The sequence below is a fragment of the Miscanthus floridulus genome, chromosome 1 (genome assembly GCF_019320115.1).
Source record: "Miscanthus floridulus cultivar M001 chromosome 1, ASM1932011v1, whole genome shotgun sequence".
Taxonomy (NCBI): Eukaryota; Viridiplantae; Streptophyta; class Magnoliopsida; order Poales; family Poaceae; genus Miscanthus; species Miscanthus floridulus.
In genome coordinates, this window is record NC_089580.1 from 35,285,260 (window position 1) to 35,309,314 (window position 24,055).

General features: G+C 43.6%; 1 protein-coding gene across 1 annotated transcript; it reads left to right on the plus strand.

Moving 5' to 3' along the window:
• The first annotated feature begins 9,766 nt into the window (after window positions 1-9,766).
• LOC136454531 (uncharacterized) lies at window positions 9,767-10,399 on the plus strand. Its single transcript, XM_066454925.1, has one exon. The coding sequence runs from the start codon at window positions 9,767-9,769 to the stop codon at window positions 10,397-10,399; it is 633 nt and encodes a 210-aa protein (XP_066311022.1).
• Window positions 10,400-24,055: the final 13,656 nt, after the last annotated feature.

The window sequence follows — 24,055 nt, forward strand, 5'->3', positions numbered from 1 at the left end:
ATGAGAAGGATTGGAATATGGGAAATACATTAGTTGAGATAATGAACTAAAAGGACTTAGGGGTAAAACTTGAAAATAGATCAAGAATAGTAAGCTTTTGGCAAAGAACTTTTGAATCTTGCTACATCCTTACCTTGCCCCAACCCACTTCTAAAGTCTTCACCCCTTTACGTCGGGTCAGTCTTGTTGAGTACTTTTGTACTCAGGGTTTGTTAACCCTTGTTGCAGGTGAGTCGCATGCGCAGGCTTGTTTTGGTCCCTGCTGCATGTCTGTGTTTGAAGTCAATGACGATGAGGAATGATGAATGGCCTTTGGACAAGGCACTAGTTTGTATGATAAATAATGTTAATGTAATATTATCCGCTACTGTGGTTGTATGACACTTTTGGTATTGTAAGTTTGAAAACAACTGGTTTGTAAACTATGTTATCTTAAGACTTCCGCTATCTTTTACTCTGATGTATATATTTGAATAAACTGTTGTAATCTGCAATGTCTGTGATTGGGATCCTGTTCGAAAAAGATCGTGGATGATTCGGGTTTCCCGAGGACACCCGACAGACCTGTTAAGTTGTTGGGAACTGTGTACGCTATCAGAGGTCTGTTGAGACAACGATAGTGCACGTGGGCCCGATTTCTTAGGAGGTTCTGCCACAGCTGGTATCAGAGCAGTTCCTATCTAAGATCATTGTAGGTTACTTTGGAAAACCTTCAAATTGATTTGGATCAAAGAAAGTAAACTTGATATTTTAAAGTTCAAATTTCTTTCTTCTTACCTTTGATCTAGTCAATCTATCTTATTTGAAAGTTCGTGGCGGATAATATGATTAGGTTTGTCCTATGTATTAAAAATCTAGTACTTATGATTATATAAATCTTTTGTACCTAGATTCGTAAGATCGATTCATGCATCATGCTTGAACACCTTGCATAATAATTCCCCTTAAAGTGGTTGGGTAAGTAATGTCAATCCCATTCTTGCTAACCTCCATTATCCTCAAGCTATTCTTATAGTCCTACCCTAATTCTACAGGCTATGGCAAAGACCAAGTAACCGCACGCAAGTCCACCGGACCTCATGGAGTCCCTCGTCACCAGTTGGCACCGCGAAACCATGAGCTTGGTGAAGGAAGTTCCAAGACCCTAGGAGATGAAGGATCTTCAAGCAACCCGCCAACATCGAGAACCTTACCAAGGAGCTCAACACTCTTCGTCGAGCTCATGCCAAAGATCAAGAGGAGCTGGGAAATGCAAAGGGGCATCACCATGACCATGGAGCTGGAATGAAGCCTGGACAGAGAGGATGCGGCCAATGAACGCGTCCATGAGTTGGAGTTCTACGTAGAAGACCTGGAGATGGACAATGCCATTCTTCATGAGAATGTCCACATGCTGTACGCTCAACTTCATCCTCCTCATGGGGATGGTGAAGTTACAGATGAAGAAATGATTGTAGATCCAGGAGAAGTCAGAATGAAGAAGAGGAGGAGGATCCTGAGGATTAGTGTACTTCTCAGATGAAGATGAGGTTTCGTCCGGTATGGGCACGGACGCCGATGACTGAGAGCTGGAGTAGTAATAGTTCCTTTACTGCTTTCCTAGTAAACCAGGGTTGTCTTGTGGGATACAAGACATGTAATTTAAATAAGTAACCCTTTGTAGCATGAAACCTTTTAACTGCTTTCAATAAATAATAATGTAATAAACGTGTTTCTCTAACAGATGCCTCGTCCTATCACCCGAGCTGGTGCTAGTGGCTCGCATGACATGATGATATCCCAAATCCTCCACCAATGCCTTCGACTATGGCAGATGCCATAGCCGCACTCGTCAATGCAACGGCAGAGAATGCTAGGTTGTTAAGGGAATTGGCTCAGAACCAACAGGCACCATACCCTAATCGTGGCCGCGTAATAATGGAAATGATGAGTCAACCTATGTTGATTTTACTGACACACGTCCGCCTGTTCTCTAAGGCAGAAGAGCCTTTAGAAGCTGACGATTGGCTTAGGACAATAGAGCAAAGTTTGAGCTGATTCACTGTACCGAGATTCAGAAACCAAGGTTTGCAGCATGGCAACTCTGAGGAGCTGCTGGTGCCTGGTGGGCAAATTTGGTCGCGGTATAGCCTGCTGGTCACCAGATCACCTGGAGGGAGTTTAAGGATGCCTTCAAGGCGCACTACATTCCAGATGGTGTGATGACCATGAAGTTAGAAGAGTTTTTGGCTCTTAAGCAAGGGGAGCATCCGATGATGCACTATGTTGGGTGCTTCAATCACCTGTCGTGGTATGCTATAGAGTATGTGAATACTGACAGGAAGAAGAAGAATCATTTCCTTAGAGGCCTGAACACTAAACTTCAGACCATGATGGCAACTTGTGGCAACACAACTTATCATGAGACAGTCAATATTGCTATCGCTTCAGAGGAGAATTACCACCGACACAAGGAGGCGAAGAAAAAGAGAGTATCTGCTTTCGGATCGTCGAGTGGAAAGCGTCAAAAGATAGTCTACCATCCTCAGAATCATGGCCGTGCACCATTCCGCCCACAACAAAGCCAAAGCAGGCAGCAAATCTTTATTCGCCCTGTAACAAATATGCCTTATCCTCATCAAGCACCGCAACAGCAAAATAATACAAATAATGCAAACCGCACTGCTACTCCCCAGAATCACAATTTTCCATGTTATAATTGTGGTAAACCCAGACACTTTTCCCGAGAATGTCCATATCCTAGGAAGAATAATCCCGATGCACCTAAAGCCCCTATTACTCAAGCTCAAAATTAGTACAAGGGCAATGCTCAGAACAGCCAGAAGGGTCAGGCTAAGAAGAAAACTAGAAGGGTCTTCTATACTTAGGTGGAATCTATTCTAGAAGGAGAACCAATAATGATGGGTATGTTTCCCATTGCTAAGCATCCTGTAATTACCTTATTTGATTTTGGTGCATCCCATACATTCATCAATCGTACATTTGTTGTGAAGCATGGGATAACTATTGGGGAAATGAAAGAACCATATCATATACAGTCGCCCAGGGGACGAATCTGTACAAGGGAGGTAGTTCAGCATGTACCTATTGATTTGGGAGGTTATGAGTTCCCTACCAATATGCTGATATTAAAGGATCAAGATATAGATGGGTATGAACTAGTTAACCCAACACGGGGCTATCATAGATGTCCTGCGTAGAACCATAAGGGTAAATGCACCTGACAGCAAAACCTAACTTCTCATCCAACTTCCCTTTCCTAAGAGTACAGTTGAAATAGCCTGTGCAACTACTGTTGAAGAAGCCGAGAAAATTTCAGTGGTATATGAATTTACGAATGTCTTTCCCGATGATCTGCATGGTCTGCCACTAGACCAAGATGTAGAGTTTAGAATTGATCTGAAACCAGGAACGGCACCTGTGTCTAGAAGAGCATATAGGATGCCACCCAAAGAACTAGCAGAATTAAAGATTCAACTACAAGAGTTGTTAGACAAGGGTTTCATTCAACCTAGTTCATCATCTTGGGGATGCCCTGCTATCTTCGTGAAGAAAAAGGACCAAACCTTAAGGTTATGTATTGACTATCGGCCGTTAAATGAAGTCACCATAAAGAACAAATACCCCTTACCCTGAATTGATTTGCTTTTTGACCAACTTGCGGGAGCTAAGGTGTTCTCGAAGATAGACTTGAGATCAGGCTATCACTAGATTAAGATTAGACGAGAAGATGTGCCGAAGACAGCGTTTACTACCCGATATGGTCTATATGAGTATCTAGTCATGTCTTTTGGGCTGACCAATGCCCCGGCTCATTTCATGTACCTGATGAACTCAGTTTTCATGCCTGAGTTGGATAAGTTTGTAGTGGTGTTCATTAATGACATTCTTATCTATTCTAAGAGCAAAGAGGAACACGTGGAACATCTCCGCATTGTTCTACAAAGATTAAGAGACCACCAATTATATGCCAAATTCAGTAAATGTGCATTCTGGTTAGAAGAAGTACAATTTCTGGGTCATGTGTTATCTACTGAAGGTATAGCTATTGATCCGAGCAAGGTAGAAGAAGTCCTTAACTAGAAAGCACCTACCACTGTTCATCAAGTTCGTAGTTTTCTGGGGTTGGCAGGGTATTATCGTTGGTTCATCCCTGACTTCTCTAGAATTGCGAAGCCAATTACTGGACTGCTAAAAAATCAAACTAAGTTTGTATGGTCAACATAATGTGAGAAGGCCTTTCAAACATTAAAGAAGTTGTTGACAACTGCACCAGTATTAGCACAACCTGATATCGAGAGGCCATTTGCTATCTATTGTGACGCATCTAGAATTGGTATTGGCTGTGTTCTTATGCAAGAAGGCAGAGTTATAGCATATGCTTCTAGACAACTCAAGAAGTATGAAGAACATTATCCCACCCATAATCTTGAATTAGCCACTGTTGTTCATGCACTCAAGGTCTGGCGACATTATTTATTGGGTAATATCTGTCATATCTATACGGATCACAAAAGTTTGAAATATATCTTCACTCAGTCAGAGTTGAATATGAGGCAAAGAAGATGGTTAGAACTTATCAAAGATTATGACTTAGAAGTGCATTATCATCCAGGCAAGGCTAATGTGGTTGCCGATGCCCTGAGTCGCAAGAGTCATTGCCATTGTCTAACTGTGAAACCTATGCAATGAACATTATGTCAAGAGATGGATCATCTAAATTTACAAATCATAGAACAAGGTTCCCTATCCAATATTGCAGTTGAATCCACTATCAAAGATCAGATCGTTGCTGCTCAATAGAAAAGTAAGGGTATAGCCCATATCAAAGATAAAGTCAGATCTAGAAAACCAACATGTTTCACTATTGATGAATCCGATGTCGTATGGTTTAAAGATAGATTGGTAGTACCCAAAAGTCTGGAGCTACGAAAGCAGATTCTTGATGAAGCTCATTCTACAAGATACTCCATTCATCTAGGTAGCAACAAAATGTATCATGATCTAAGAAAGAGAAAGAGATATTGGTGGACCAAAATGAAAATAGAAATAGCTCAATATGTGGCTAAGTGTGATATTTGTCAGAGAGTCAAAGCGGTTCACATGAAGACCGCAGGTCCATTACATTCATTGCCAGTTCCATCTTGGAAGTGGGAAGATATATGTATGGACTTCATCGTGGGGTTGCCTAGGACATCTGCAGGCCACAATTCAATATGGGTTATTGTTGATTGCCTAACCAAGATAGCTCATTTCTTACCAGTCAAAGATAAATATCGAGCGGAACAGTATGCAAAGTTTTATCTTGATAGAATCTTTAGTCTGCATGGGGCACCCAAGACCATTGTCTCTGATAGAGGGTCATTGTTCATATCTAAGTTTTGGAAAAGTCTACATGAGTCTTTGGGAACCAAACTTATCCACAGTTCTACTTATCATCCACAAACAGATGGACAGACTGAAAGGGTAAATCAAATTCTTGAAGATATGTTAAGAGCATGTGTTCTTTCCTATGGTTCTAAATGGGATGAATGCCTTCCCTTAGCTGAATTCTCATATAACAATAGCCATCAAGAGAGCATTAAAATGGCACCATTTGAAGCATTGTATGGCCGTAGATGCTAGACACCTTTAAATTGGTCAGAAGCTGGAGAGCGTTGGTTCTTCGAACTAGATGTGGTCAAGGAAGCTGAAGAGAAAGTTAAACTCATCCAAGCTAATATGAAGGTAGCTCAATCCCGACAGAAGAGCTATGCTGATAAGAGAAGACGATCGCTAGAATTCAAAGCGGGAGATCATGTCTACCTCAAGGTATCGCCGATGAAAGGAGTTCATCGTTTTAGGATTCGGGGAAAGTTGGCACCCCGTTATGTTGGTCCTTTTCAAATCCAACAACGATGTGGACCGGTCGCCTATCGCGTCAAGCTACCAGATCACATGTCAGCTGTGCATGATATCTTCCATGTATCTCAGTTAAAGAAGTGTCTTCAAGTACCTAACCAAGTGGTCGACTTGGGTGATGTAGAACTAGAACCTGATTTGACTTATGCCGAATACCCCATTAGAGTCTTAGATCAGAAAGATCGAGTCACTCGAAGATGTACAATCAAGTTCTACAAAGTACAATGAAATCAACACACTGAAGATGAAGCTACTTGGGAGTCTGAGGATTACTTAGAAGAAAAATTTCCTGACTTCTTCGCTTCTATCTAGTTGCAATACCTTGTCTATATTGTAACTTGTCTCATTTGTCAACAGAATGGAAAACCCCCTCACTAGCCTTTTGAATAAAGTTATGATATGTTAGCTTGACACATTTCCTTTTCCATTACTTAGCCTTAGGTTTTAAATCTCGGGATGAGATTTCTTTAAGGGGGAAGGGTTGTAACACCTCTGGTGTTTTGACCTAGCACTAAAACGTGATATGTCATCATGTGCATTGCAAAGCAATTATAAAGTAGAAAATTTTGAATGCATTCACTAAATAAGCTTTATTTCATAAGTTGGCATTTCATGTGATGTGATTCAACCCTTTAAATAAAGATCATGACCACAAGGGTCAAATTTTATGTGATCATATGAGGCCATGTGTCATTTGACTCAAATAACCTTAATGGGCCATGTTACTGGTCAAAAATCAAAGTTAAAGTAAAAAGGTAAACAAATCAAATTTGAATTCATATTCAAATCATAAAAGTCCTTTTTGCCCCTTTTGTCTAATTCAAAATCCATTTGGAATTTGGGGTTCTGACAAAAAGCAAAGTTGAAGCTTATTTTATAAGGATCAACTTTGGTATTCAAAGTTTTTCAAGTTTACATATAAAATTTGGAGTAATTTTGAAATGATTCAAATGCTCAAATGCACCCCAAATTCAAATTTCAAAATGGAGGCAGAATTTGAAAATATTCTTTGAAGCAAAGTTGTAAAGTTTGAAAAGTTGAGCAACTTTCATTTTTGGAGATTTTCAACTTCTTTAGAAAATTTGTGAATAATTTGCAAAATAAACGCAGTGGCAATTCTGTAAATACTTCAAAAATCAAAATCCAGCCGAGCGCCACCTCCCTGCTTGCCACCGGTGCCATGCAGCTATCGCCGCCGATCATTTTGCGCCGCTTTCTCATGCGTTGACACGCAGCAAGCTCCGTGGCGAGCTCGTGCGTGAGCTGTCGACGCCGGGCGCGTTCACCCCGGCTATAAATAGGAGCACCGCCGCCGTCGCCCTTCGTTTTTTCCCTTTGCTCTGCTCCGCCACCGATCAGCTCCGCCGCTCGCCGTAGCCACCGTTGAACCGCGTCCGTCGTGCCCAGCTACACCAACGTGATCGCCTCGACCTTGCGCTCCTCTTCGGCTTGCTCGCGTCGCTTGGGTTGGCCGGAATCGCCCGACGCAACGCGTTCTTCCCCGTGACTGGCCGGAGCTCTGCCACCATCAACCTCGCCATGGCCATGACGTTCCAGTCCGTCTCCGTCTTCACCAAGCACACCGGCATGATCATGGTGAGCTCCTGAGCATGATGCTCGCTCCACTTTAGCCTCTACCACACCGTGGTCGGGGTTGTGCCATGCGCCGTTGCACCCATGCCGCCATGGCCAGCGAAAAGCTCACTCTGGTACGCTTGCTGCTGTTTTGAGGGTCGGGGAATGTTCACAGGGTTGTGTAGGTCATGTGGGTGCGGTCTGCCTCGCCGGAGCATCACCGCCGGCGCGTTTTGGCTAACCGGTGATGGCAGCGCCGCCGTATTCCTGTTCTGTGTCACTGATGAGCGGGGCCTGGCTGTTAGTGAGAGAGAGAGAATAGTGAGGTTTTGTTATTTCTAATTTTTGAATAGTGCAGCAACTTTGGAAATTTATAGGAAATTAATTACAGCTCTAAAAATTCTAAAAAATTATGTGTAGCTTCTGTACATGTTCTATTATGGTTTAAAAATACGAAACTTGAAATTTGAATAAATTTTTAATGTTCAAAAATTTAGTCCATTAATTGATAAATGCAATTTCCATTATTTTTGTAGGCCACTGTATAACTTCAAAAATTATGAAATTTGTTTTGGTACACTAATTTGTCATGAGGAAGGTTACATAAAATTTTGAGGTCATTTGGAACAAGTTCATTTTTGGGCTTATTTCCAAATTAATTCAAAAATAGATGAAAGTAAACCCTAAGTGTTAGATTAGTGTTTGATCTTATTTTGGTCATTTTACTTTGAAAAGTTTATCACCTATGTTACCTATTGCATTAAGTTGATTTATTCAAATGTTACTTACTTGATGCATTGCCTACCTTGTTAATTGTTTACCATCCTTGAAGATGATTTCATTTACAAAGGCGTAGAATGTTTAGTATGCTTTATGGTAGGCTTTCAAAGTAAAAGTTTTGATACAATCAAAGATGGCATACTATCCAAAGAAAGAAAGAAGATAGAATGAACTAGAGACTAGTCGGGTGACTTATCTTGAATGTTGGGTAATGTTGCCGACTATGTCGCTTAAAGGCCACTCATTGTGGATCTTCTGAACGAGACACTTTGTAGTACTGGTCACATACTCCGGTAAGCCTACCTCAGCTAATTTGATACTAAGACGAATGCCCACGCACTAGGAGTGGAGAGATGGTGGGAGTAGCGTGTACCCTCGTGGCTAGAATGTGGTCGGATTTGAGGTGTGCTGTGCTCTCAGGTGGCATGGAGACGGCTTAGTATTGGAGGATCTGGTAGCGAGGTTGATATATGCAAGATTATGTTCTATATATGTCGTGCGATAAGGAATCCCCAGCTGGGACTTGAATCAATTTGAATTGCCGGTGCTCCACGGATATGGAGACTCGTTTCATTACAGAAGCAATGTAGGACTGGTGAATTACTAAAACATGAGAAAAGAATGAATTGAGAAGGATTGGAATTTGGGAAATGTACATTTAGCTTGAGATAATGAATTAAAAGGACTTAGGGGTAAAACCTGAACATAGGTTCAAGAATAGTAAGCTTTTGACAAAGAACTTTTGAATCTTGCTACATCCTTACCTTGCCCTAACTCCTGCATCTCTAAAGTCTTTCACCCCCTTTACGTCGGGTCAATCTTGTTGAGTACCTTTGTACTTAGGGTTTGTTAACCCTTGTTGCAGGTGAGTCGCATGCGTAGGCTTGTTTTGGTCCCTGCTGCATGTCTGTGTTCAAAGTCAATGACGATGAGGAATGATGAATGGCCTTTGGACAAGGCACTAGATTGTATGATAAATAATGTTAATGTAATATTATCCTGCTACTATGGTTGTATGACACTTATGGTATTGTAAGTTTAAAACAACTGGTTTGTAAACTATGTTATCGTAAGACTTTCGCTATCTTTTACTCTGATGTATATATTTGAATAAAATGTTGTAATCTGCAATGACTGTGATTGGGATCCTGTTCGAAAAAGATTCGTGGATGATTCAGGTTTCCCGAGGACACCCAACAGACCTATTAAGTTGTTAGGAACTCATGTATGCTATCAGAGGTCTATTGAGACAATGATAGATGCACGTGGGCCCGATTTCTTAGGAGGTTCTGCCACAGGGGTGCACTTCACGACATCGTCATTCCCTCCGACCGAGTATTGATTGGTCTTGCTTATTATCTTCTTTCTCCTTTATGTGTTTTTTTGCCTTCTGACCATTGCCTTCCTACATTCCCTCATAGCTCACCGCTAGGGGAAGTCTGGGTTCCTCCGTCGCCAAAAGGAAATCTAGGACCACCTCATCGAGGAGGCGTGGCTACATGGGGAGGCGATGGCACAACTTACCACTGCTCAACAGAAGGTGGCCGAGCTGACCCCTTTGGCCAAGGAGGCAGTCGATCTTTGGACATGGGTGATTGAAGCCTGTCAGGACACTGAGGACGCCGAGAAGGCGTTCGAGGCCCTATCGATGAGGATCCGTCGGGATGATGAAGCAACCGCCAAGGTCAAGAAGGAGCGAGACGAGCTCCTTCAGAAGGAGGCCTCAAACCGCCAGTGCATCCTCGACCTCTTGGGCGAGGTTGAGGTCGAAAGGGACCTAAAGCTAAGAGCTAAGGAGAAGGTCGTGGCCTTGGAGAAGAAGGCGAGCAAGGATGCTTCAACGGTCGAACGGCTACATAAGGAGCGGGACAAGCTGATCCAGACCATGGAGAGGCTCTGCTCTGAGCATGGTGCCACACAACAGAAAGCCAGCTCCCTCCGGAAGCTGGAGGCCGAGAGCGTCTCTGTCGGGCTGGCCGTGGACCTCACCGAGGTGCAAAGGAACCTCCAGGCGGAGAGTGATGAGCTCGAGATCCTAAAGGCTACCCTTAGAGTGGTATGCGACGACCTTGAGGTGGTGCAGTCGGAGGGGACCAGCTCACTCATGGCTCATGCCATGGATATCATGGCCCAGGTGCGCTAGCTCAAAAAGAATGCCCTTCGTGTCAGCATCAATCGGTCCTTCGCAATCGCTCATTCTCACTATGAAGACATCATCGATCTAGAGGCGATGAGCCATGGCTACACGCCTGGCTATGAAGCCCGGGAGCTAGAGGAGATGGAGATGGCATGGCTCCCCTTACGCAGGACCTGTTGGACAGGATTGAGAGTATAGTTCTCCCTTAGGGGGTTAGTTAGTTTGGTAAATTTGGGCCGTAGGGCCGTCAGTCTTATACTTGAACAAGTACTTTTTTGTTTTAATCGTTCATTTTTTGTGATATGCACTTGTGGTGAATTATGATGTGCACAAAAAGTAAGTTGAAGTGATCCGATCCCTTCCAACATTGAGCCCGTTCAGCTTGAGTCGTGGGTGAAAAAACATTGATTACACCAGGGAGCAAAAGGCACCGTAGCCGCTGGGGCGTAGGTGTTTTTGGCAGTCCGCCTGGCTTTACTCAAAGTTAGTTTCCATGACTTTTTGCTTCTCTGTCCTTAATGTGGGAAAGGGTCAGATGTGTTAGGCGTTTCTAAGTAAGAGTATCCCCCTATCAGCCCCCGAGTGTTACTGAGAATCAAGGAAGTGATAACAAAACTGATAAGGGGGAGTACTTTACTATTTGGAAACGTGATCTTACTTGAACATGCCAATGATTCAAAAGAAAAGGCTAAGGGTAAAAGCGATGTAGCTATTCAATGTTCCATGTGTTGGTGAAGACTTGACCGTCGATGGTCTTAAGCTTATATGTGCCTGGTCGGAGCACCTCTATGACGACGTACGACCCTCCCATAGCGGAGATAGCTTGTGGCGGTCCTTGTTACTCTAGAAGAGGCAGAGTACCAAGTCTCCTACATTGAAGGCCCGACCCCATACCCGACAGCTGTGATATCAGCGTAATGCCTGCTGGTGTTTAGCCGAGCAAAGGAGGGCCACGTCGTGCGCTTCGTCACGCTGGTCCATGGCATCTTCGAGGGATGCCTCGGATCCTTGCTCGTTGTATGCCCTAACCCTCGGTGCTTCGTACTCGAGGTCGGTCGGGAGGACAGCCTCAGAGCTATTTACCATGAAGAAGGGAGTGTAGCCGGTGGCTCGACTGGAGGTTGTTCGTAGACTCTAGAGCACCGCGGGGAGCTCGGTGACCCATCGACTGGTGAATTTGTTTAGCCGGTTGAAGATCCTAGGCTTGAGACCTTATAGGACCATGCCGTTCACGCGCTCGACTTGCCTATTCATACGAGGATGTCCTACGATGGACCAATCGACGTGGATGTGATGGTCATCGGTGAACTAGAGGAACTTCTTTCCAGTGAACTGCGTGTCATTGTCTGTGATGATGGAGTTAGGGACCCCAAAGTGATGGGTGATGTCGATGAAGAACAGCACGGCCTGCTCGGATTTGATCACAGAGATTGGCCGAGCCTCTATCCATTTTATGAACTTGTCCACGGCGACAAGTAGGTGCGTGTAGCCCTCGGGCGCCTTTCTAAAAGGCCCAGCCATATCGAGCCCCCAGACCATGAACGACCAGGTGATGGGGATCGTCTAGAGCGCCTGGGCTAGTAGGCGAGTCTGTCGAGCATAGTATTGACACCCTTCGCAGGTGCGAACAACTTGCTCGGTGTCTGCTATAGTAGTTGGCCAGTAGAAGCCTTGCCAAAATGCGTTCCCGACCAAGGCTCTTAGCACGGTGTGGTGCCCGCAAACACCGCCATGGATGTCATCCAGCAGCCGCTTCCCTTGATCGGTCAGGATACAGTGCTATAGGATCCTGGTGTGGCTGCGCTTGTAGAGAGCTTCTTCAATGACAACAAATGACTTGGCACGGTGTGCGAGCCCCTAAGCCTCCATCTTATCTATTGGTAAGACTTCCCAGAGGAGGTAGTCGAAGTAGGGCATTCTCCAGTCATCAGGAGGGTTAGGCTCCGCTGCTGGGCCGGCGTTGAGCTCTATCACTGAGTCTTCACAGATCTCCATGGTCTCGAGGCCGGACAGGGCCAATGGAGAGTCGACTCCTGAGCCTGGGTCTGGCAGCATTCTATCGGCTCTAGCTCCTAGGCCTAGGCCAGGGGAATCAAAAGGGGTTGATGGGTGCCTAGCCCCCAAGTCCTGATCAAGAGGGTCGGGTGAGGTTGTCGGCCATTCATCCCCTGGCTCCCCGTATTGTACCGAGGGTTTGTGCTGATTGTTGGAAAAGACGCTGGCTGAGACTGGCTCCTGGCTGGATGCCATCTTTGCCAGCTCGTCGGTCGCCTCGTTGAGCCATCGGGGGATGTGGTTGAGTTCAAGGCCATCGAATTTGTCCTCAAGCTTGTGAACTTCTTGGCAGTTGAAAGGTTGTTGTTTGGTTTTGGTAATTGAGTGACAACCTAGGTGGACTAATTGTGTTTATGTGAGATACACAGGTAATTAGTCCACAGGTACATGTGTGTGAGCAACATATGCCATGAAGGTGAAAATGGCTTGGAGATGTTGCAAAGCTCACACATGTGAAGATGAGGGAGCTCATTACACATGAGACATAACATTGAGTCATGTGATCAAAGGTGGAGAAGATCAAGACAAGACTTGGCTTGATGGACCGGTTGCAAGCGTAAAGGGCAAGTCAGAGGCTTTGGAGCGATGGACCGCATGGCGGTGAAGCTTGAGCAAGACTTGGCGCTGATGGATGAAGACAACGGTGAAAAGCAAGTGAAGTCAAGATCGATGAACCAATATGATCACGTGATGATATGAAGTAGATCATATCATTGTTGATCATGTTGGTGCATGTGTTGCATCAACATTGGAGGAGATGGAATGGAATGTGCAAGGCAAAGGTATAACCTAGGGCATTTCATTTCACCGGTCATAGGTGTGTAGAGAAGTTTATGACCAGGTTTAGGATAGATGGCCGTACTATCAAGAGGAGCAAACTTGTTTGCATATTGGTCATCTAGTGCCACTCGAGTGATCTAAATTTCCATCATCGCTAGGATCGAGTGGCGTGGCAAGTTGAGTGGCTAACATCCTTTGGGAAATGATAGTGAAAAGCTAACACACATACACATGGTGGTGTAGACTTGGTAGTGTTGGCACATTTACAAAGGAGATGGAGTTGGAGTTGATGTGGATCAACTTGGTGAAGAAACTCCACCGACAGAGTGTCCTACACAGAAAAGACAGAGTCTTACTGAGTGCATCGGACGCTGGCACTAGAAGTGACCGGACGCTGGCAAGGCACGTCCAGTCAGGCTGACGCATGGTGACGTAGGAGCTAGAGTATGACCGGACGCTAGGCTGTGTCCAATCACATGCGACCGGACATGTCCGATCAAGGTCGGTACCTTACTGTAAATGACCGGACGCTGAGGGTCCAGCGTCCAGTCAGTTGAAGCTGCTGCGTCTGATCAGAAGATGAGCATTGAGATCAGAAGAATGCCGTTGAACGCAGGTGACACATGGCTATCATCGGGTGACCGGACGCTGAGGTCCAGCGTCCGATCAACACGACCGGAGCGTCCGGTCGACCCAACAGTTGCCTAGTGAAAGGGTAACGGCTAGTTTAGCCCTTGGGGCTATAAATAGAAGTGGCCTTCGGCCATGGCAGGGGTTGAGCACCTCGGGGGACTTTGTGTCCATGCTTGAGAGTGCTTGGGAGCCCTCCATCTCACACATACTTAATAGTGATCATCTGATTATGTGAGTGAGCGATTCTAGTGCGATTGCATTATGAGGTTGCATCGAGTGGCACTAGGTGATCGAGTTGCAAGCCGGTGGTGCTTGTTACTCTTGGAGGTTGCCACCTCCTAGATGGCTTGGTGATGGTCTCCGTGGAAGCCCGCAAGAAGCTTGTGCGGCGCTTCGGAGAAGTGCTTTTGTGAGGGGCATTGTGCTCGCCCCGCGGGAGCCACAAAGAGCAACTTTAGTAGAGCGTGTCATTGAGCTACCCTCACCTTTGGGGTAGGTTCTTGCGGCGCTCGACGTGCGGCCTTGGCAGGTGATGCCAATTAGCCGTCAAACCACCAAGTGAGCGGTCGACACAACGGGGACTAGCGTATTGGCAAATACGTGAACCTCGGGAGAAAAATTATCGTGTCAACCTTGTTCTTCCCGTTGGTTTGCATCCCCGTTGGACAAGCTCGCAATTATTTTCATATACATTAAACTTGTGTTGTTGCTCTTGTAATTAGTTAGCTTGTGTAGCTTACTAGTTACCTTCTTGCTTGTGTAGCATAGAAGTAGCTCCCGTGCGTGGCTAATTTGGTTTGTGTAACCTTGTTAATCATATTGCTTAGTTTGTGTAGCCAAGTATTTGCGCTCTCTAATTTGGCATTGGTTGCCTTGTTATTGAGCATTGCTAGTGAGCTTAGTTGGCTTAGTGATTTTGCTTACTAGCATGTGTAGGAGCTCCCTTGTTGCTTAAAGTACTAGAGGCATAGGTTTGTGTGACATTGCTCCTAGAATTGGTTAGATGAGCTCTAGCTAGCTCGGCACTTTTATTGCTTGATTAGTATCTTTGGAAGGTGCTAGAGAACATAGATAGAGGGGTATAGTCTTGGCTAGACCAATAGTTATAATTCCACACTTGTTTCAGTTAGCCGACACGATTAATTTTAGAAAAGACTATTCACCCCCCCTCTAGTCCGCCATCTCGACCCTTCAAGTGGTATCAGAGCCCGATCTCTCATTTATGGTCTTCACCGACCCGAGAGGATGGCGTCTAATGGGCTAGATGTTTGTGACGCACACATTTTTTATGGCACAAATTTTGCACTTTGGAAAAATCACATGCTTGATCATTTTTATGCAAAGGGACCTAAATTTTGGTGGGTTGTCACTAGTGGTCTCACTCATGTCTTGGATCATAGAACTCTAACCAAAGCTCAAAGAGTCCTCTATGAATTTGATGCACATGCTTATTATTTTCTATTGGATGCTTTACATTTTGATTTGATGAAGCAAGTAAACTACAAGGGGACCGCTCGTGAGATATGGGAGTCCATCAAGGAAACCTTCAGTGATTCCTCCACATGGGACGATGGCAAATTCAAGAAGGAGGATGAGCCCAAGAAGGAGGTGCGTGAGGGTGTCGAGCATGATCACAATTAGGTGATTGTGAAAGATTGCTCCACCTCATGGTGTTAACACTGGATTTTGGTTGATTCTGGAGGATGACAGGTGGACCCGCATGCGGGAAGAAAGGTGTTTGGCAAACGAAATAGGCGGTCGGCTAACTGCTTGTGCGGTCGGTTATTCCGGAAGGCGGTGACTCCATTCGGGAAAATAGAAGATGGCAGGTGAGGCCGATCGGAAAGATGAAAGTTGTAATAATAAAGGAATCTAAAAGTTTAGGGTAAGGAATCGTAAGTTTCCAAGTTTGTTTAAAAGTTCCTTTGTGAATCGTAGTCCTCTAGGACTCGTGTTTTGTCCAGGGTATAAATATTGACCCTCGACCATTGTAATAAGGGTTCACAACCAAATCAATACAACCGGCCCCGCGCCAACTTTCGAGTCCTTTTGTCGTGTCGTCGAGTTCTTCGAGAGGAGTCATCGATCCGTCGACCTCCGTAAGTTCCGACAACCTTGTTATCATGTTTAGTATCATGCGGTGGATTTAGACGTGATGCAAGTAGTCTTGTTTGTTTTCAATGATCGTGCGGCGGATCTTTGCTTAACAATCAAGAAGTCTTCGCTTATGCTTCGTTTATGAGTAGATACCGTGCGGCAGGCGTTTGCTCAATATGCTTAGTGAAAGCAAGATAGTTATCGGCTCTATTAGATATGGCAAATCTAAATAGATTCATTAAGTTATCCAGTGTTGCATGTTTTAAATATTTTATATATTTGTAACACACTTCTGCCCAATCTAGATCGATGTTGTTCGGCCCTCTCTTATGGTTTTATTCGTGCTTCAATGATCATTATTTTCGTATTACCTTCACAAATAGATAATACGCTCATAATGGCTGAATTATTTTGATCTAGATTGTCACATGTCGTGGGTTCATGCATTTTAATTACGTTTAAGCTTTGACGAAACTAGGTGTCGTGCGGCAGATGCAGGTTTTAGATTAGTTTAAGTGTATTTATTTGCACGTTCCTTCCTCATGGACCCCAATTCGGCTGGACTGCTGAGTTTGGTTATGCATTAACTCATAATTAATTTCACTTGTTCAAACATGTCTTCCCATGTACATGTATTCGGCAATTAGGCCTTTATGTGCATTCATCTTACGATTAGCCGAATGTTTTTTTAAACTTGTTGGCAGACAGCTTTTTATAGCTGTATGTCGTTGTAAGTGGCTTCAGGGCCGTATATGAGGAACTGTTTGGTCTTACCCAACATATTCCGGTTTGACATTTAATTGTTCTATCCCTTGTTAGTTTTCAGGTCAAACTGACTGGCACGCTTCCGGATCACGAAGCACCCGGGAACCCGATTGAAGCCACGCTTTCCGGCTTGCTGTGTGTGAGGCACAGTGCGTCACATTTTGTGTCAACACACTTTTTGGCACGCCAGGTGGGACGATAGAGTGCAGGATGAAGAAGCTGATTTCTATAGATACGTATGGCAAAAAGGACAGTGGTGTCCTCCAGGCCTGAGGAAAAGTCAGAAAAGAAGAGTGCAACGGTTGAGGAATAGGGAGTTGGAACAGGAAGTTACCGAAATAAAGCAAATATGGCGTCCTAAAAAGAAGCCTGATGGATGTGGTCCTTCGGCTAATGCTTGCATGGCTTTCTTCCTCCCATCAGAGTTTATAGCTCCCAAAAGCCAAGATGTCCAAGAAGAGGTGTACTCTGATTTTGATGAAAGTGAATGTCAGGATTTGATGGCTCAGCTTGTATTAACACAGCAGGCTGTTTTTGACAAACCAATCAAGAATCGTCACTTAAGACCACTCTATTTAAAAGGATATGTCAATGGCAAGCCTTTGACCAAGATGTTTGTTGATGGAGGGGCTGCTATCAATATCATGCCTTATACTACCTTCAGAAAGCTTGGGATGACTAATGAAGAATTGTTGAAAACTGACATGGTGCTTAGGGACTTTGCTGGCAATCCTTCTGATACCCGAGGTGCTATCCATGTCGAGTTGACTATTGGGTCTAAAACTCTGATTACTACCTTTTTTGTCATTGATGGCAAGGGGGCATATAGTCTACTCTTGGGCAGAGATTGGATCCATGCTAATTGCTGCATTCCTTCGACCATGCATCAAATTCTCATTCAATGGATTGGAGATGATGTTGAAGTTGTGCATGCTGACGATTCGGTAAGTGTTGCTGCCACAGAATCTACCTACTGGGAATATGAAGGCATCGATTGTTTCTCTAGAAAACTGTGGAAAGAAGGTCCTGTAAATGTTTTCAGCGAGGGTCAACAGCCGATCCAAGCAGTTGGCTCTCATAGTAATTTTTAATGGGAAATCCCGTCGATGGCAACAAAGGAAAGTTGGGACGTGGTTTTATATCGGCTGATAAGTTGGAAGAAATTAATGTTAGTGATGATTCTAAGCCAAGGCCGATGTATATTAGTGCAAAGTTAGACCCAGAATATAAATCAAAGTTGATAGATCTGTTGAAAGAGTTTAAAGATTGTTTTGCTTGGGATTACACGGAAATGCCTGGATTGGATCGTTCCATTGTTGAGCATCGATTACCCATTAAACCTGGATTTCGTCCTTACAAACAACCTCCATGGAAGATATACAAAGAGGAGGTATTGGCTGATGTAAAGAAGGAGGTTGAAAGATTAATAGAAGCAAACTTCATTCGGCCATGCAAGTATGCAGAGTGGATTTCAAATATAGTACCGGTATACAAGAAAAATGGAAAAATGAGAGTTTGTATAGATTTCAGAAATCTTAATAAGGCAACTCCCATGGATGGTTACCCAATGCCAGTTGCTGATTTACTAGTAGATGCAGCAGCAGGTTATGAAGTCATTAGTTTTATGGATGGTAATGCTGGCTATAATCAAATTTTTATGGCAATGGAAGATATTTCTAAAATAGCTTTCAGATGTCCTGGTCATATTGGTTTGTTTGAATGGATAGTCATGACATTTGGGTTAAAGAATGCCGATGCAACTTATCAAAGAGCTATGAATTATATTTTTCACAAACTGATCGGCAAGATTGTAGAGATCTACATCGATGATGTAGTAGTCAAGTCTAGGAATCATAAAGGACATTTAGCCGATTTAAGAAAGACTCTGGAGTGCACAAGAAAGCATGGCTTGAAGATGAATCCAAATAAATGTGCCTTTGGAGTTTCGGCTGGAGAGTTTTTGGGATTTTTAGTTCATAAAGGAGGAATTGAAGTTGGGAAAAAGAGCATGGAAGCAATAGACAAAATTGTGCCGCCAACCAATCTCACAGAATTACAGTCATTGTTAGGCAAAATCAATTTTGTAAGAAGATTCATATCCAATCTATTAGAGAGAGTTTTGCCCTTTTCTCCTTTATTAAAGCTCAAGAAGGATCAAAAATTTGTATGGGGTGACATACAACAAAAGGCTTTTGATGAGATCAAACAATATATGAAGACACCACCTGTGCTGGTACCTCCACAACTTGACAAGCCTTTTAAGTTGTATGTGGCGGCTGATAGCCTAACGATAGGATCGGCCCTTATGCAAGAATTTGAAGGAAAAGAAAGAGTCGTAGCTTATCTTAGCCGAAAACTACTAGACCCAGAAACAAGGTATTCGGCTACAGAAAAGCTTTGCTTGTGTGTGTATTACTCATGTACCAAATTTCGGCACTATTTGTTGAATGCCGAATGCGTGGTGGTTTCTAGTTTTGATGTAATCAAACATATGCTATCAATGCCGATTTTGAATGGAAGAATTGGCAAATGGATTTTAGCATTGTCAGAATTTGATTTAAGGTATGAATCGGCAAAGGCGGTAAAGGGTCAAGTTATTACCGATTTTATTACCCAACATCGGGATCTTTCTATTGAGGTGATAAGCATTGTGCCTTGGGCCTTGTTCTTCGATGGATCGTCTTATAACAAAGGTGGTGGTGCTGATATTCTTTTGATTTCCCCACGAGGAAAAGCTTTTGAGTATGTAGTTCCTATTGAGTTTTATGTTACTAATAATCAAGCAGAGTATGAAGCATTGCTTAGAGGGCTTCAGCTTCTTATAGAAGTAAAGGCTGTTGCTGTTGAAATCTTTGGGGATTCTGAGTTGGTGATTAACCAACTGAATGGTCAGTATGATTGCAAGAATAGTGTGTTAAGAGAATATTATAAGGAGTGTAGAGAACTTTTGAAGAATTTCCTGGTAGTGACCTTGCATCATATCCCTAGGGAATACAATGAAGAAGCAAATAAGTTAGCTCAAACTGCTTCTGGATATCGAGAGAGTCGGGAAGTTTTTGCTATGGAAGAAAATGTTTCAAATACTGATCAAGTAGATGGTGATTGGAGATGTGAAATTACCAATTACCTGAAAGATCCATCTCAAAAGGTTTCCCGAAAACTCAGGTACAAAGCTCTCAAATTTGTATTCCTTGATGATCAGTTATATTACAAGTCCGTCGATGGAGTATTGCTGAAATGTTTAAGTCAAGAAGAGGCCAAGAAAGTGATGTATGAGGTTCACGAAGGATTGTGTGGTGCACACCAGTCAGCTTATCGGATGAAGTGGATAATTAGGAGAACTGGTTATTTTTGGCCGACTATGTTGGAGGATTATTTTGAATATTACAAAGGGTGTCACAATTGTCAAAAATTCGGCAATATTCAAAAAGTTCCAGCATCTGCTATGAATCCCATAATCAAGCCTTGGCCGTTCAGGGGGTGGGGTATAGATTTAATTGGTCAGGTCAATCCTCCTTCTAGTAAGGGACACAAATTTGTACTCTTGGCCACGGATTATTTCACCAAGTGGGTTGAAGCTATTCCTTTGAAGAAGGTAATGTCAGAGAATATGATCAGTTTTGTTAAGGAACATATAATTCACAGGTTCGGGATTCCTCAAACTATAACAACTAATCAAGGAACTCAGTTTACTTCTTCAGAATTCTGTGATTTTGCCAAAGATATGGGGATTAAGTTGTATAATTCTTCTCCTTATTATGCACAAGCTAATGGTCAGGCAGAAGCATCAAATAAGATTATGATTAAAATCATCCAGAAGAAGATTGATAAAAAACCAAGGAGATGGCACTTGGTTCTTAATGAAGCATTGTGGGCTTACCGAATGGCTTGTCATGGGTCCACTCAAACGTCTCCCTATGAACTGGTTTATGGGCATCATGCTATATTACCATAGGAATTACGGTCAGGATCAAGGCGAGTTGTGTTACAGAAAGAATTGGTGGAAGAGGATTATAAGAATCTAATGATGGATGAATTGGAAGATCTACATTTGATTCGTCTCAAGGCATTGGAAAATATTAAGAAGAATAAAATACACGTTGCCAAGTATTATAACAAAAGGGTTAGGCTGAAGCAATTCGCAGAAGGAGATTTGGTTTGGAAAACTATATTGCCAGTTAGAACAAGGGATAGAACATTCGGCAAATGGTCTCCAAATTGGGAAGGTCCTTTCCGAATAGTAGAATGTGTACCTGGCAATGCATACATATTGGAGACTTTATTGGGGGAGGAGTTTACCAGAGCTATCAATGGAAGATTTCTTAAGAAGTATTACCCCAGTGTTGAGGTTGGTTCATGAATGTAGATCAGAAAAGCCGATAAAGAGAAAATCGCCTTTAGCCTAAAAATCAGATATAAGACTGAGAATAGCCGATATTGTTCATATCGCCTTTAGCACAAAATAGCCGATGCAGCTTGCATCGCCTCTAGCACAAGGATGTTTATGCAAGACCGGATTGTTCTCAGCGTTTTCTGACAGTCGCATGCAGAATTTTACCAAAAAGGATCAAAGAAATAAGTATTCTTCCAAAAGACAAGTTTATTTACAGAAGTCCATCCTAATACAAACTACTCCTCAAATAACTTGTTGAGGACGGATTGGGGATGTGTGGATTCGGCAAGGGCGACGGCATGATCATCGTAGACCTCCAGACGCTCATCGATGTCGTCGATCTCATCCGGGCGTCCTCCAGCGAAGCCGATTGGCTGGAAGGAGTAGTCTTCGTTGGTTCGAGAGGTCATTGCCGCCAGCCCGAGAGAAACACCAAGGTGCACACCTTGGATGACGGCCTGATCAACGCGGCCGTCCACAGCATCAAGGCGTGCCTCGGATGTCTCCCCCTAGGCATTCACCTTGTCGGCAATTTTGTTCGCCGCCGCCTTCAAGCGATCATTCTCCGCAGAAAGAGCTGGGTAGAAAAGGAAAAATGGATCAGCAAGCAAGGGAAGCCAGAATGATAAAACCAAATGGGGATATCAAACCGGTGATGGCGCCGTAGAATTGCTTCCGCTGGTCCTCCCATTCGGCTTGATCGATGCCGAACTTCTTGGAGACGTCACCTAGCTCCTCCCGGGCTTCGTCCCTCTCCTGGCGAAACTTGAGCGCCTCCTCATGAGAGTATGGATGGTGTGCATCTGCTGGTTCTGCCGGGCCCCAAGGATTGGAATGGTAAGAGCTTGAAGAGCTGGAAGATCCAGAAGAGCTGGATGATGGAGTTCCCGGTTGAGTTGCCGTCGCCGGAGGAAGGAGATGATATTGGCTGGAGCTGATGACCCTTATCCTGATGAATGAGGAAGGAAAGATTGAAACTAAGAGATGAACAAGGAAATTGCAAAGGGGGCAAAAAGCCGAATCGTACCCGCGACGCCGGCAGCGCGATGCTCTGCTTCCTTCAGCTTCTCCGTCGGCAGGGCGCTTGCCACGATTGCCACTGTTCGTCATTTGCTTTGATGGAGGTTAGGGTTTTCTTATGGAATGAATCGAACGAAGGAAGTGGAGGAGACGGATGTGAGAACACTAAAGCGAAGATAGCGATGAAAGCTAACGGAAGGGTCTATTTATAAGCCGAAGCGAAGGATCGTGGCGAATTCCATGGAGTTGTGGGGCGAGAATGCCGAACGGTGGAGTAGGGTTTTTCCCTTTCAGCTGGGCCGCTACTGGGCTGGGCCAGGCATGGGTTAAATCGAATGTCGCTCGGCTATCTCCCTGATTTTGTTGGAGCCAACATTGTTCGGTTATGCCCTCACAATATTTAAATTGGATTCGTTCGGCTATCAGAAGAATGGAGACAATCGGCTATATTCTAATTGAGTAATTTAAGGGGAAAAGGCTGATTACTCTTTTTCAAACAAATGAAAATATGTAAACACAAAGTTGATTGGTTAAAAGACAGAGGGTATCACACTTAAGTTTATTACAAACCCAGTGTCTACTTGTTCAGAAAATCATTGATTGCCTCTATAGCTTCAGTTCTGATTCGGCTAACATTATCCAGCACTTTTTGATCTTCATCTTCAGAACTTTGGATGCTGGATAACTTGTTTTTGATCTGCTGATCTTCTTTGATGGTCGAAGCTATCTTTAGTGAAGCTGCTTCTATGTTCTTCGGCAAATTAGCTATATGGGCCCTGTGAGACTGAATTTTGGCATTCAGTTCGGCTAGTTGAGCTTCTAGTCTGCTTTTTTCATCCTCCATGGCTTTCAGTTCAGGCTCCAAGGTTGCCAAGGAATTTCTCGTAGTCTGGATATGAGAGTGAAGATCTTTAATCTCCAGTTTTTTCAAAGATCTATCCTTCTGCAGAGCAGCCCTCGAAGATATGTTCTTGGTTGCCCTTCTCACCATAGCAAAGTGGTCATCAAGATGGGCTGTAGATTCTAGGGAAGCTTTGAGAGCAGAGGGGATATCTTGATCAATGAGTTCAAGGAGGTCTTTTATCTGGTCTGCATCCTGAACCAGACTAATGGTATCCTTATTCAGTAGAATGATCACCTCTTTTAGCCGAGCCTGATTTTCCAGCGATAAGGTTTGATGAGAAGTGATCTCTTCACCTTTCTCAATGATGTAGTCCTCAATTGAGAAGGAGTAGCTGGTGGTCAGTTTAGTGATGTTCTTCTAAGGAAAAGAGAAGAAAGAAGGTGTTAGCCGATTGGGTAATTTTGCTAAAATACAGTGTGAGACAAGGCATTACCTGTTGGGCTGATTGATCATCAAGATGGATTATACCCTGGCTTGCTGGAGAACTTGATTGAAGGTTCAGAAGAGGCGGGTCTGGGGCTTGATCAGGAGAAGTTTCCCTTGCCAGTTCATCTAAGATGTCATCTATTCTCAATAAAGTAAATGATAATAAGCACAAGAGATAGGTGTTATTTAGGAAGAAAGAGAAAAAGGGGAATTGGTTGAACGATGTTACCTATGGTTTCATCAGATTTGTGAGCTTTTAAACTTTTAGCTTCATGAGTCTCTGAAGTTTCGCTATCATGGATTTCTTCATCTTCAGTAGAAACTTCAGGGGTTGGTTCTGCAGGCGCTGAGGTATTGCCCAGTGTGGGAATTTCGACTTGTGGCTGCAATGGAAGCAATAAATATAGAGGTGGTCAGGTTTACTGCTAAGTGAGGTTGTTAACCTGATAAGAAAATAAAAGATTTATGCCTTAAGAGATAATCTAGCTTTCTTGGTCCTTAGTTTCTTGGGTAAGAGAAAATTGTCAGATGTTTTCCTTTTGCTTTTTCCTCTTGAAGATGCAGCAGCTGAAGTAGCAGGAGTTTTCAT

Bases quoted from the DNA above. Each gene is read 5' to 3' on its own strand.
- LOC136454531 (XM_066454925.1), top strand. From the start codon at position 9,767: ATGGCACAACTTACCACTGCTCAACAGAAGGTGGCCGAGCTGACCCCT.